The 13464-nt window shown below is 39.7% G+C and overlaps 1 protein-coding gene across 1 annotated transcript; it reads right to left on the minus strand.

The window, feature by feature from the left end:
- Positions 1 to 6012: 6012 nt before the first annotated feature.
- LOC139194971 (uncharacterized) lies at positions 6013 to 10776 on the minus strand. Its single transcript, XM_070820133.1, has 8 exons — positions 10486 to 10776; positions 9567 to 10377; positions 8395 to 9089; positions 8125 to 8334; positions 7867 to 8043; positions 7340 to 7673; positions 6642 to 6827; positions 6013 to 6398 (listed from the first exon to the last, which is right to left on the minus strand). Exons 1-8 carry the CDS (start codon positions 10774 to 10776, stop codon positions 6013 to 6015), a joined length of 3090 nt encoding a protein of 1029 aa, XP_070676234.1.
- Positions 10777 to 13464: the final 2688 nt, after the last annotated feature.

Genomic DNA, 13464 nt, shown 5'->3' on the forward strand with positions numbered 1-13464 from the left:
AGAAGGTTCAACGGTGAGCTGAAACAGATCACTACAGCACGACACCTTTCCATACCACATTCATTATTCCGTCAACAGCAAAAGTATCCCATATCATCAAGGTCGAACATACTCTAGATTTGATGGACTTGTTTTGACCCTCAAATTTTTGAGTCGGCCTTATACTCTGAAGGGCACCAGAAAACCCTCCAGCACAGTTCAAGAATAAGCCTGTGGAAAGTTACTTCTTCAAAAGCAAAAGTATCTCATATCATCTCTTATCCATTTGCTTCTCCTTATCCTGGCAGTTGAATGAGAGACAAGGAGAAGGAGAACAATCAACCGGAAGCCGAAGTCAAACCTCTGATCTTGGGTTGCTTACTTGGAAGTTTGACTGCTTACCTTGTCTGTCACCTCTTTCGGCAGATCTCCTAGCTCGGCGACTTGGGGGACTCCTACTATAGGGTTTGTATCACACTTGACTAAGCCCGAAACTACAACTAAGCTTCAAGTGAAATTGATACATTACCTTGTGCGTCAACATCAGCTAAATACACCATTCCCGGATGGAGGAAAGGTACTTCCAGAGAAGGGCAGATGAAGATCAGACCACAATTCGGTACTTAGAAGTTTCGTGATTACTCAAGGGATTGGATCTTGCAAGTCCCCAACCGAGGAGTTTCCCTCACTCGGGAACTTAGGGGAGCACTGTTTGTACCATACTTGACCAATCCTGAAATTACCGAGCACCGGCCAACGCTATACTGTCAAGGACCCAGAAGAGTTCCCCTACGACCAGGAGGCCAATCACTACTCGACACGTGTCAAGATTAGAAGCCAATCAGAGCGCAGCACGTGTCAACATCAAGAACCAATCATAACATGACACATGTCAATGTGACAAAGCTACAAGTTTTTCTATAAATAGGGGTCATCCCCCCACAATATTGCCTAATGCCATTTTGTGTGAAATCATTCACAAGAACTCACTAAATTGAGAGCTTGATCCTTTGTACTTGTGTAAGCCCTTCACTACTAATAAGAACTCCTCTACTCCGTGGACGTAGCCAATCTGGGTGAACCACGTACATCCTGTGTTTGCTTCTCTGTCTCTATTCATTTACGTACTTATCCTCACTAGTGACCGAAGCAACCAAGCGAAGGTCATAAAACCTGACACTTTCTGTTGTACCAAAGTCTTCGCTGATTTTGTGCATCAACAGAGTTGAAATGAAATTTTCAAAATATTTTCAATTTTTTAAATTGCAAATCAAAGGAATTCATAAAAAAACACAATTTCATCAATTTGGAGCTTTTGAAGTTGTTAATGGATGAAGAGGAGGAGGAAAACGAGTTTGGAGAAAGAAAGGCGGCGAGGTTGCTCGAGAAGATGCAGGGTGGGCCCTTTTTATTATTTTATAATTGTTTTTTTATATATATGGACAAATTTAACTATCACGTCATTATTTAACAGGAAAATTTAATAGAATGTGTAACGGATGTATGATATTGAAATAAAATGATAGATAATGTATGAAATTGAAATGTTTAAATATGTTGTATGGGAATGCAATTTCACTCAAATTTGAGGATGCAAAATGTAATTTACCCAAAATTCTATTACACTCAATCCACTTGCAAATACAGTTATACTCTCCTTTATTGTTTTTTTTTTAAATTCTTTTTTCTTACATATTGTTTTTTGCAATTTGACTAATTAATGATTGTTTTAAATTCCATAAGAATTAAAATTTCAATTAATTTAACTTTCATGGGTAATGATGGGTGAAATTTTAAAATAATTTTTTTTCAAAATCGTATAATATTAATTTACCAATTGATGCTAGGTAAACTGTTGTGTTGTATGTGAAAATCAAATTATTTCAAAGGGCGAAATGAGAGTTTGTATCTTTCAACGGATGAGATTGAGATAAGAGAATCTAATCGAACGAATGATTTATTAGTGATGAAATCTAAATTTGTCACAATTTGAATTTTTTAGGTTGAAGGGTTCATAAAAAAAAAAAAAAGATAATACGTCCAAAAATTAACTTAAAAAAAGTTAGCACAAAAAAAAATTATTGTATAATAAAATTATGACATAAATAAATATATATAACCCCAAAGATTCTTTTATTATGATAAGTAAATTATTGCATAATCACTGGGAAATTTTTTTTTTTATAAAATCCCAAAAATTTCTGGAAACTCTAAAATAAATTATATTCACAACTTTTTCAACTTATAAAACCCCTCACTGGGATGTTCTTATTACTGAATGATTGAAGGCCTTCCTTGAAAAACAGAGATGTCCAAGTGGAGTGGAATGTACCATTGACCTGCACGTGGTGCAACCATCACCATTCACCCTATAAAGTATGCATGTCATAAATATAAATTAGTCAATTCCTTCTTTCATTTTCCAAATAAATAACTCAATTTCTTGCTGACTATTACAAAGGCAAATAATAGAGCCACTTGCCTAAGCGCATACGGCAAAGTCAGCTTTTCATTGATTGAGTTCCATATTGGACCCACGAGCAAGGAAGATGATAGTAATGATCTATGCATTCTTCAGGATCGTCTTCCATGGAATCCTGTTTGGCGTCTAGAGGATGAAGATTGTGATAGTTGAACTAACCAAATCTCAATAATTTTGGTAAAATCAACTAACTATTTAAAAGAGTATGTTGATTAACGTGTCGCTTTAATTCCAAGAACGACATTGAAACACGAGTTAATGGTTCACAACTCACAAGTGTAAAAGTTACTAATTAAATCTCAAATTTTGGAAAAATCAAATAACTATTTAAGAGTAGGTTAACTGATGTGTCACGTTAATCGGAAGAATAACGTTGAAATCATGGAGTCAAACATTCATTAAAAAGCCAAAAAATATGAAATGGTTTAGAAGAAGCAAGAATTCTCATTTTCTAAATGGTAGGGTACTGATCAAGGTTTTAAATATCGATATTATCGGCGATAATATCGTTTTTTTGAGAGGGGATATTTTCACACGTATCCACCTTATTTTCGTCAATATATCGGTAATATCGGGATCATATCGATAATATCGGGAATATCAGAATAATATTGGTAAAATAAACATAATAATTCGGTGTGTGTCAGTGTGTGTGTCGGTGTGTGTACATTTATATTATATGCTTTAGGTGCATGGTGTGTCAGTGTGTGTGTGGTGGTGTGTGTGTGTGTCGGTGTGTGTGTGGTGGGTTTTAGAGCTTGCAAAGCTTACATAATATATATATATATATATATATATATATATATATATATAATATAAATCCCCCAAGATCATCACACCTTTATTACACTTTTCATTTTTTCTTCTTCCTTTAGCCTTTTCAGAGCCTTTCCAGAGCCCTTTCAGAGCTTCAACACAAATGGTTCCATATTTAAGGTAAGTTTACAAACTTATATTTATATTATTGTAATTTATACAACAACAAAAAAATTTGTGTGGACCCGTACATGTGATCTAAGAACCAAATAATACTTGCATGTTAATTTTTTGAAGTAATTAAGTAATGTTGTATAATTATTCCTAGGATAATTTCAATATGTTTAATGTTATTTATTATTTTATTATTTTATTACTATTAGGTTTTATTATCAAATTGGATTATTATTCATTAATATTAGGTTTTTTTATTATCAAATTGGATTATTATTCATTAAATTGGATTATTATCAAATTAGATTATTATTCATTAATATGTTTAATATTAGGATTATTTTATTATCAAATTTTAGGTTTTATTATTCCATATTATTTTTGACACACCCCGATCCAGAGGATCCAGGCATGCTGGTTGTCACGTGAGCGTGACGTAACCATAAGTGCGACACGGAAGCGAAACAATAACATACATAAGAAGGAATTCAAACCAAACTCTAGCAGAACAACCTACTAGAATAACAGGACGAGTTATAAAGTAAACACATAAATTCAGAGCATAGGTTTAAGTGCAGTCAAGTAGGACTAAAATAAAAGTACATCACCCTCAGGTGAGTCCTACATGCCAAGAGTCTGTCAGAATGCCGGAAAAAGACCTCGAGAGTCACCAACCGCTAACTAGAACCTATAGGGGCACAAAACAAAATGAGTGGGTCAGTAAAACCAAAGAGTTTCCCAAAACATTTCATTTAAAACATTTATAACCCCTCACCGTAAAACTTGTATACTTTCCCAGAAAATAGTATATAACATATATATATACACATCAACAAAACTCAGCTCACATCCATCAACATAATATCTCAGTAATGATATGCCATGCCCAAAATATAATCGTAATGCATCAATATCAATCAGGTGAAGTGATAAATCAATCGGAGACCCTACAATGGTCCTGTACGGCTGATTCTAAAGCTCAACATCCAATCCAACCGGAGTCACCTCGGTGACCTGTACGGTCCAGCTCTGCACGTCACTCGGAACTACATATAGTAGTCTGTACGATGAAGGTGTATAAATACGCTCTAGTGCTTCTCTCATCAATCATCAACGCGCATAACTAAGGTCACCCACTAGTCGGAATCACATCTAGTGATCTGTACGACTAGCATGTCGGAACCCTCACATGGTCTGTACGACATCCACCTACTTGGATCCAAGACGAGCGTGCGGTGTGGTGAATAATAATATAAGCACTAACACCTAAGTGCAGGTTATGAGCTTTCAATGCAATTCATATAAAATAACTCAGCTGAATAATAATAAAACTCACCTGTGCGTCCACCGCATCATTTCACATATATATGCATCAATTATCAAACTAAATATCTCAACAATTGCATGCATGGCAAATTAATTCATAACTTTCGTAAAAACGCATTTTCTGGGAAAAACAGTTGTATATAGGTAATACGAAATCAAAACTGCCCACTCACTGATAAGTCGATGGGTCGTAAGCCCCGTGGCGTCCCTGGATGCGCTCGTCCTCGGGATAGGTGTCACCTATATGCGAAACAACTATAAAAACGTTAATTTTAAACACATAACCAATAATTCGAAATAACTTCTCACACGATGCTCAATTTGGGTATATGAATATACCACATCGACCTACTCGACATCACGGATGTCGAGTAATTTTTAGAAATTTTTTTGGAGGTCCCATGCGCCCCCACGCGCCGTGGGTGGCACGGGTCCACGCGCCCCCCACGCGCACCTTCTTCCTCAGCCAATCGTCGGACTGGTTTTTCCGGCGGCTGGTTTCCGGCCAAACTTTGAACACTTCGTTCTCCTTCGTTTCTCAACCATTTTCTTCGTATTTTATACCAAAATGAAGCCCCAAACATGTAGAATCACGATAGACTAGTTTAAGGCTCTAAAAATCAAGAAATCTCACAGGAAAAATTCCAAGAAAACCGGCCAAAGTTGAACCACGTGATCCCGACGTCCAAATCCTTCAAACGAAGCACTCCGAGCTTCCTTGGGACCTCACTAAGCTCACTATAGGCTTAAAATTCCCTGAAACACAACATTTTACGTTTGCATGAACAGTGACCAAAAATGGAGGTTCGGGTTTCATGTGATTCCGAGGGTTTCACTTCCTAAAACTAGTACCAATCGACTTAAAATGACTCAAGGATGAAGATGCATACCTTGGTTGCCTCGATCCACCGAGATTTGGGAGGTTTTTGGGTGAGGCCGTACGTTTGAGGGTGAAAGAGAGAGAGAGAGAGTCGGGATGGAGGAGAAAGAGAGGCACGGGGAAGAGAGGGATGGCAGGGAGTGAGTGTGTGGTCTAACAACAAATCCACACCATCCAATTCTTTCCTACCCAAAGTAACAAGAACCAAAATTAATAAGTCAACTTATCTTATTTATTTTCTTCCAAAACATAACTAGGATTAGACCAAATAATGTCACACACCCACGAACCTTAATGCCCGTTAAGGGCAATTCCGTCATTTCACGTCCTGAATAGAAAATCTTGGGACGGGCTGTGACAATCTCCCCTCCTTATAGAATTTCGTCCCCGAAATTCCCACAACTAATTAAACCATTTAATACTCGTAGAATAACCTTGGGTACATCTCTCTCATTCGATCTTCTGTCTCCCAGGTAGCTTCTTCTACGGAATGGTTCCTCCACAACACCTTCACCAAGCTCACCGTCTTGTTCCTTATAATCTTATCTTTCCAATCCAATATAGTGATTGGTTCCTCATCATATGTCAAATCTGGATTAATCTCTAGCGGTTGATGAAGGATCACATGAGAAGGATCAGAAATATAATGCCGAAGCATAGAGACATGGAACACATTATGGACCTTAGATAGCTCCGGAGGCAACTCCAACCGGTAGGCAACTTCACCAACTCTTTCAGTGATCACATATGGTCCAATGTATCTCGGGCTTAGCATCATTCTTTTTCCAAATCGTACCACACCTCTCCAAGGTGACAATTTCAAAAACACCCAATCACCCACATCATACACTCGATCAGTAGTATGTCGATCCGCTAAGCTCTTCTATCGATCCTGGGCTGCTTTCAGGTTTGACTTAATCACCTGAACATTTTGAGTTGTCTCATCCACAATCTCGGGGCCTTCTAACACTCTTTCACTAACCTCAGACTAACACAATGGCGTGCGACACGCCCTACCATAGAGTGCCTCAAATGGTGACATACCAATGCTCGAGTGAAAACTATTATTGTAAGCAAACTCCATCAAGTCCAGACGATCATGCCAGGAATCACCAAATTGTAATACTGAAGATCTCAACATATCCTCTAACGTCTGAATAGTCCTATCTGATTTCCCATCAGTTTGAGGATGATAAGCCGTGCTATAAAGCAATTGAGTACAAGAACTTCCTGAAAAGCCACCCAGAATTTAGAAGTAAATCTTGGGTCTCGATCAGAAATAATGTTCACCGGAACTCCATGATACTTCACAATCTTCGTAATGAACAACTTAGCCAATTTATTCAGAGGGTATTTCTCCCTCACTGGAATGAAATGCGCTGACTTGGTAAGTCGATCCACAATCACCCAAATACCATCGAATCCATTTCGTGTACGAGGAAGTTTATACACGAAATCCATGGTTATATTTTCCCATTTCCACTGGGGAACGGGAAGTGGCTGCATTCGCCCAAATGGCTTCTTTCTTTCTGCTTTAACTTGCTGGCAAATAATACATCTACTCACATACTCAGCAATTTCCCTTTTCATACCCGGCCAATAATAAAATGGTCGAATGGTATGATACATTTTAGTTCCTCCCGGGTGCATCGCATAAGCTGAACAATGCGCTTCATCCAAAATTTCCTTATTTAATTCCTCATTATTCGGAACATACATTCTGTTTTCCTGCATAAGCATACCATCTGATTCTCGAATTCTGAGGTCTTTCTTTTTCCCTTCACTTCTTAATTGAACCAACTCCTGAATTTCCTCATCCACTATCTGAGCTTCGAGTATACGATCCACCAAAACTGGCCTGACTTGAAAACTAGCAAGAAAAGCTCCACTTCGGTCTTCCAACTCTAACCTTACTCCAGTTACCCTCAGCTCAGCAAGAAGAGGAACACGACTAGCATATAAAGCATTGAGTCTACCTTGAGGCTTTCTACTCAGTGCATCCGCTACCACATTAGCACGACCTGGATGATACTCAATAGTACAGTCGTAATCGCTTAGCAATTCCATCCACCTTCGCTGACGAAGATTAAGATCATGTTGAGTAAAACAAATACTGAAGACTCTTGTGATCTGTGAAGATCTTACACTTCTCACCATATAAATAATGCCTCCAAATTTTCAAAGCAAAAACAATTGCTGCCAATTCAAGATCGTGAGTAGGATAATTCCTTTCATGATTTTTCAATTGTCGAGAGGCATAAGCAATCACCTTATTATGTTGCATCAAAACACATCCCAATCCATTCAAGGAAGCATCACTATAAATTTCAAAATTACCGCTATCATCAGGAAGTACCAACACTGGAACATGAGTGAGGCAATATTTCAATTGCTGGAAACTCCGCTCACAATTTTCCCACTCGAATTTAACATCCTTCCTGGTCAACTTCGTTAACGGCAAAGCAATCATAGAGAAATCCTGAACAAACCGTCGATAATAACCTGCCAAACCAAGAAAACTTCGTACTTCAGTGACGGTTCGAGGTTGTTCCCAATTCTCCACTGCTGCTATCTTTTGAGGATCAACCTGAATTCCTTGAGCCGATACAACATGCCCCAAAAATGCCACTTCAGTCAACCAAAACTGACATTTACTGAACTTAGCATACAACTGATGCTCCCTCAATTTCTTTAAAACCAAGTTAAGATGCCGGATATGATCTACTTTAGATTTAGACTACACCAGAATATCATCAATAAAAACAATAACAAATTTATCAAGATATTGCTGGAATACCTTATTCATCAACCTCATGAAAGCTGCAGGTGCATTAGTCAACCCAAACGGCATAACCAAAAATTCATAATGTCCGTAACGGGTTCGGAAGGCCGTCTTAGGTACATCTTCCTTTTTAATTTTCAACTGATAATAACCGGATCTCAAATCAATCTTAGAGAAAACACACGCACCTTTCAGCTGATCAAACAAATCATCAATGCGAGGCAATGGATAACGGTTTTTAATCGTTACCCGGTTCAATTGCCTATAGTCAATACATAATCGTAGAGTTCCATCTTTCTTCCTCACAAATAATACTAGGGCACCCCAAGGTGACGAACTAGGTTGAATGAAACCTTTATCAAGTAATTCTTGCAACTGAATTTTCAATTCTCTCAACTTAGCAGGAGCCATTCTATAAGGAGTTAGAGATATAGGGTCAATACCTGGAAGCAAATCAATAGAGAATTCCACCTCTCTTTCTGGCGGCAACCCCGGCAAATCATCAGGAAATACATCAGGATAATGTCTGACCACACCAACTTCTTCTATACTAGGAGGAACAACATCATTTAACACCACATGTGCTAAATATCCCTGACAACCCTTAGATAATAATTTCCTTGCTCTTATGGTAGAAATGACACCATGTCTCACCCCACTTCTTTCGCCCACAAAAGTAACCTCGGGTAGTCCAGGACGATAAAAAGTAACTGATTTACCATAACAATCAATATGGGCACGATTATAATGCAACCAATCAGCCCCTAGAATCACATCAAAATCCATAATATCTAACGGAATAAGATCAGCTGACATAATTACACCCTCTACCATCACTGGACACCCAAGATACACACTATCAACAAAACATTTATCTCCTCTAGGCATGGTAAACTCTAAGTCAAATCCTAGAGGTGAAGGGTGATGTTGGGTCATTTGAGCAAACGTATGAGAAATCACAGAGTGCGTAGCACCACAATCAATCAAAACCTTAGCAAAATGACCAAGAACATTTAACGTACCCATGATCAAGTCTGGATGGTTCTGGGCCTCTTGTAGTGAGATGTGATTAACTCGCCCCTGAGCTTGCTGTCGTCCACCATGACCTCTACTACCCTGATTACCTCGTCCCTGAGGAGTACGTCCCTAGCCTGGCTGACTAGGCTGCCTGGATGATCCTGCACTACCGGTAGCAACTTCCCCCTGACGGGGCTGACCTCCCTGATGCCACTGCGATCCACCAGCTGGCATAGATGAATAAGAAGAATAACCTCTAAAGTCCTGAGAATACCCAACCTGAGAATAAGGCTCCTGGGGATACTGATAAGGTCCGGGAGCATATGGAGCAGCATCCCCCTGGTAGTGGTAGGCACCACCACGACTCGGCTGGCCATAACCGCCTGGTCCAAAACTCTGCTGAATCGGTACTGGAGGTGGCATATTGGTCTGCTGCGGTCTCTGCTGACCCTGGGGACACTGAGAAGCCCGATGTCCCATTTGCCCACAAGTAAAGCAAGCACCACTACCTCTCCTACACTCACCATGGTGACGAAAATTACAACGGCGGCACCACGGAGTGCCAGAACCACCAGCACCACCAGAATCCCTCTGTCTCTGAAATCTAGGCCCACCAGAAAATCTACCACCACTTCTCCTCGAGCCAGTAACACTAAATCCACCACTAGAAGAACTCGAACTTGCTCCATTCTTCTTAAAATTCTGAGTCTTGCGAGGTCCCAGAATAGAAATACCTTTACCTTTATCATCCTTCTTCTGACCGTCATTCTTGTCTTCATCATCTTCACTCTCACTGGGAAGATTATCAGAGTCCTCCATTCTAACCAAAATCTCGAAAAATTCATGGTAATCGGCGCAGGGAAGTGCACTGGCAAAGGTACGCCACTTTTTCTTAGATCCCAACTTGAAATGCCGAAGCATCTCTCCCTGATTACCAGCTGTATCAGGGTCATAGCGAGACAAATCAGTAAACTTTCTGTACTACTCATAAGCTGACATATTCTTCTGTTTCAACCGAGTAAATTCCTGTTTCTTGCGGTCAATATACTCTGGGGGAACAAATCTTTTCTTGAAATTATCTTTAAATACCTCCCAATCAGATGCCATAGCTGGGGATATAAACTGAGTCTGATTCCTCCACCAACTTGCCGGCTCTCGACCCAAAAACCAGGTAGTAGTCTCCAACCACCTATCAGCCGGAAAATCCCCCTGACTTTGCATTACGTGAAACGTCTTTTCAATATGATCTAGCCATTTCTCTGCCCCCTCGTGACCTTCATCACCCATAAAACGATCTAATTTCAAATTGTACATGGTCTTCAGGGGTGTCCTCTGAGGTGGGGGAGGATGACGAATCACATTCTGAAAAGCATGAGCCATTGCTTCCCCCAACTAACTGAGTGATATCCGGAAAATTAGGGTCAGGAGTACGGCGGGACTCCCTACGCTCTCTACGAGGCGGCATAATTCTGACAGAAAACATCAAAAGATCATTAAAGCATTAACAATTATACATGACTGCAACCTAGACTCTGATACCAAACTGACACACCTCGATCCAGAGGATCCAGGCATGCTGGTCGTTACGTGAGCGTGACGTAACCATAAGTGCGACACGGAAGCGAAACAATAACATACATAAGAAGGAATTCAAACCAAACTCTAGCAGAACAACCTACTAGAATAACAGGACGAGTTATAAAGTAAACACATAAATTCAGAGCATAGGTTTAAGTGCAGTCAAGTAGGACTAAAATAAAAGTACATCACCCTCAGGTGGGTCCTACATGCCAAGAGTCTGTCAGAATGCCGGAAAAAGACCTCGAGAGTCACCAACCGCTAACTAGAACCTAGATGGGCGCAAAACAAAATGAGTGGGTCAGTAAAACCAAAGAGTTTCCCAAAACATTTCATTTAAAACATTTATAACCCCTCACCGTAAAACTTGTATACTTTCCCAGAAAATAGTATATAACATATATATATACACATCAACAAAACTCAGCTCACATCCATCAACATAATGTCTCAGTAATGATATGCCATGCCCAAAATATAATCATAATGCATCAATATCAATCAGGTGAAGTGATAAATCAACCGGAGACCCTACAATGGTCTTGTACGGCTGATTCTAAAGCTCAACATCCAATCCAACCGGAGTCACCTCGGTGACCTGTACGGTCCAACTCTGCACGTCACTCGGAACTACATATAGTAGTCTGTATGATGAAGGTGTATAAATACGCTCTAGTGCTTCTCTCATCAATCATCAGCGCGCATAACTTAGGTCACCCACTAGTCGGAATCACATCTAGTGATCTGTACGACTAGCATGTCGGAACCCTCACATGGTCTGTACGACATCCACCTACTTGGATCCAAGACGAGCGTGCGGTGTGGTGAATAATAATATAAGCACTAACACCTAAGTGCAGGTTATGAGCTTTCAATGCAATTCATATAAAATAACTCAGCTGAATAATAATAAAACTCATATGTGCGTCCACCGCATCATTTCACATATATATGCATCAATTATCAAACTAAATATCTCAACAATTGCATGCATGGCAAATTAATTCATAACTTTCGTAAAAACGCATTTTCTGGGAAAACAGTTGTATATAGGTAATACGAAATCAAAACTGCCCACTCACTGATAAGTCGATGGGTCGTAACCCCCGTGGCGTCCCTGGATGCGCTCGTCCTCGGGATAGGTGTCACTTATATGCGAAACAACTATAAAAACGTTAATTTTAAACACATAACCAATAATTCGAAATAACTTCTCATACGATGCTCAATTTGGGTATATGAATATACCACATCGACCTACTCGACGTCACGGACGTTGAGTAATTTTTAGAAAATTTTTTGGAGGTGCCACGCGCCCCCACGCCCCGTGGGTGGCACGGGTCCACGCGCACCTTCTTCCTCAGCCAGTCGCCGGACTGGTTTTTTCGGCCAAACTTTGAACATTTCGTTCTCCTTCGTTTCTCAACCATTTGCTTCGTATTTTATACCAAAATGAAGCCCCAAACATGTAGAATCACGATAGACTAGTTTAAGGCTCTAAAAATCAAGAAATCTCACCGGAAAAATTCCAAGAAAACCGGCCAAAGTTGAACCACGTGATCCCGACGTCCAAATCCTTCAAACGAAGCACTCCAAGCTTCCTTGGGACCTCACTAAGCTCACTATAGGCTTAGAATTCCCTGAAACACAACATTTTACGTTTGCATGAACAGTGACAAAAAATGGAGGTTCGAGTTTCATGTGATTCCGAGGGTTTCACTTCCTAAAACTAGTACCAATCGACTTAAAATGACTCAAGGATGACGATGCATACCTTGGTTGCCTCGATCCACCGAGATTTGGGAGGTTTTTGGGTGAGGCCGTACGTTTGTGTGTGAGAGAGAGAGAGAGAGTCTGGATGGAGGAGAGAGAGAGGCACGGGGAAGAGAGGGATGGCAGGGAGTGAGTGTGTGGTCTAACAACAAATCCACACCATCCAATTCTTTCCTACCCAAAGTAACAAGAACCAAAATTAATAAGTCAACTTATCTTATTTATTTTCTTCCAAAACATAACTAGGATTAGACCAAATAATGTCACACACCCACGAACCTTAATGCCCGTTAAGGGCAATTCCGTCATTTCACGTCCTGAATAGAAAATCTCGAGACGGGCTGTGACAATTTTTATAATTACTTAAATTCTTACAATCATTTTCTTTACTTCGTATTTAATTCTTCTGTAGAATAACTTTATTATTTAGGTTCTCTTATATAACCGTCATCACTACTATATTTTTTGGCCAAAAAACAATTGCCTAATTTCCATGAAAAATAAATATAGGTACGTTTAAGATGTCTAGTGGAGTTACTAAACGTGATGCAGCTTGGGAACATGGAGACCCAATAGACGGAAACAAACATGGCACAATTTGCAAATATTATGGTCGGGTAATGAAGAGTGGCGGAGTGACACGACTTAAGTACCATCTTAGTGGATTAGATCCAGGAAATAATGTCCAACGATACGATAATGTCCTCCCAGAAGTGA

The sequence above is a fragment of the Malus domestica genome, chromosome 04, assembly GCF_042453785.1.
Source record: "Malus domestica chromosome 04, GDT2T_hap1".
Taxonomy (NCBI): Eukaryota; Viridiplantae; Streptophyta; class Magnoliopsida; order Rosales; family Rosaceae; genus Malus; species Malus domestica.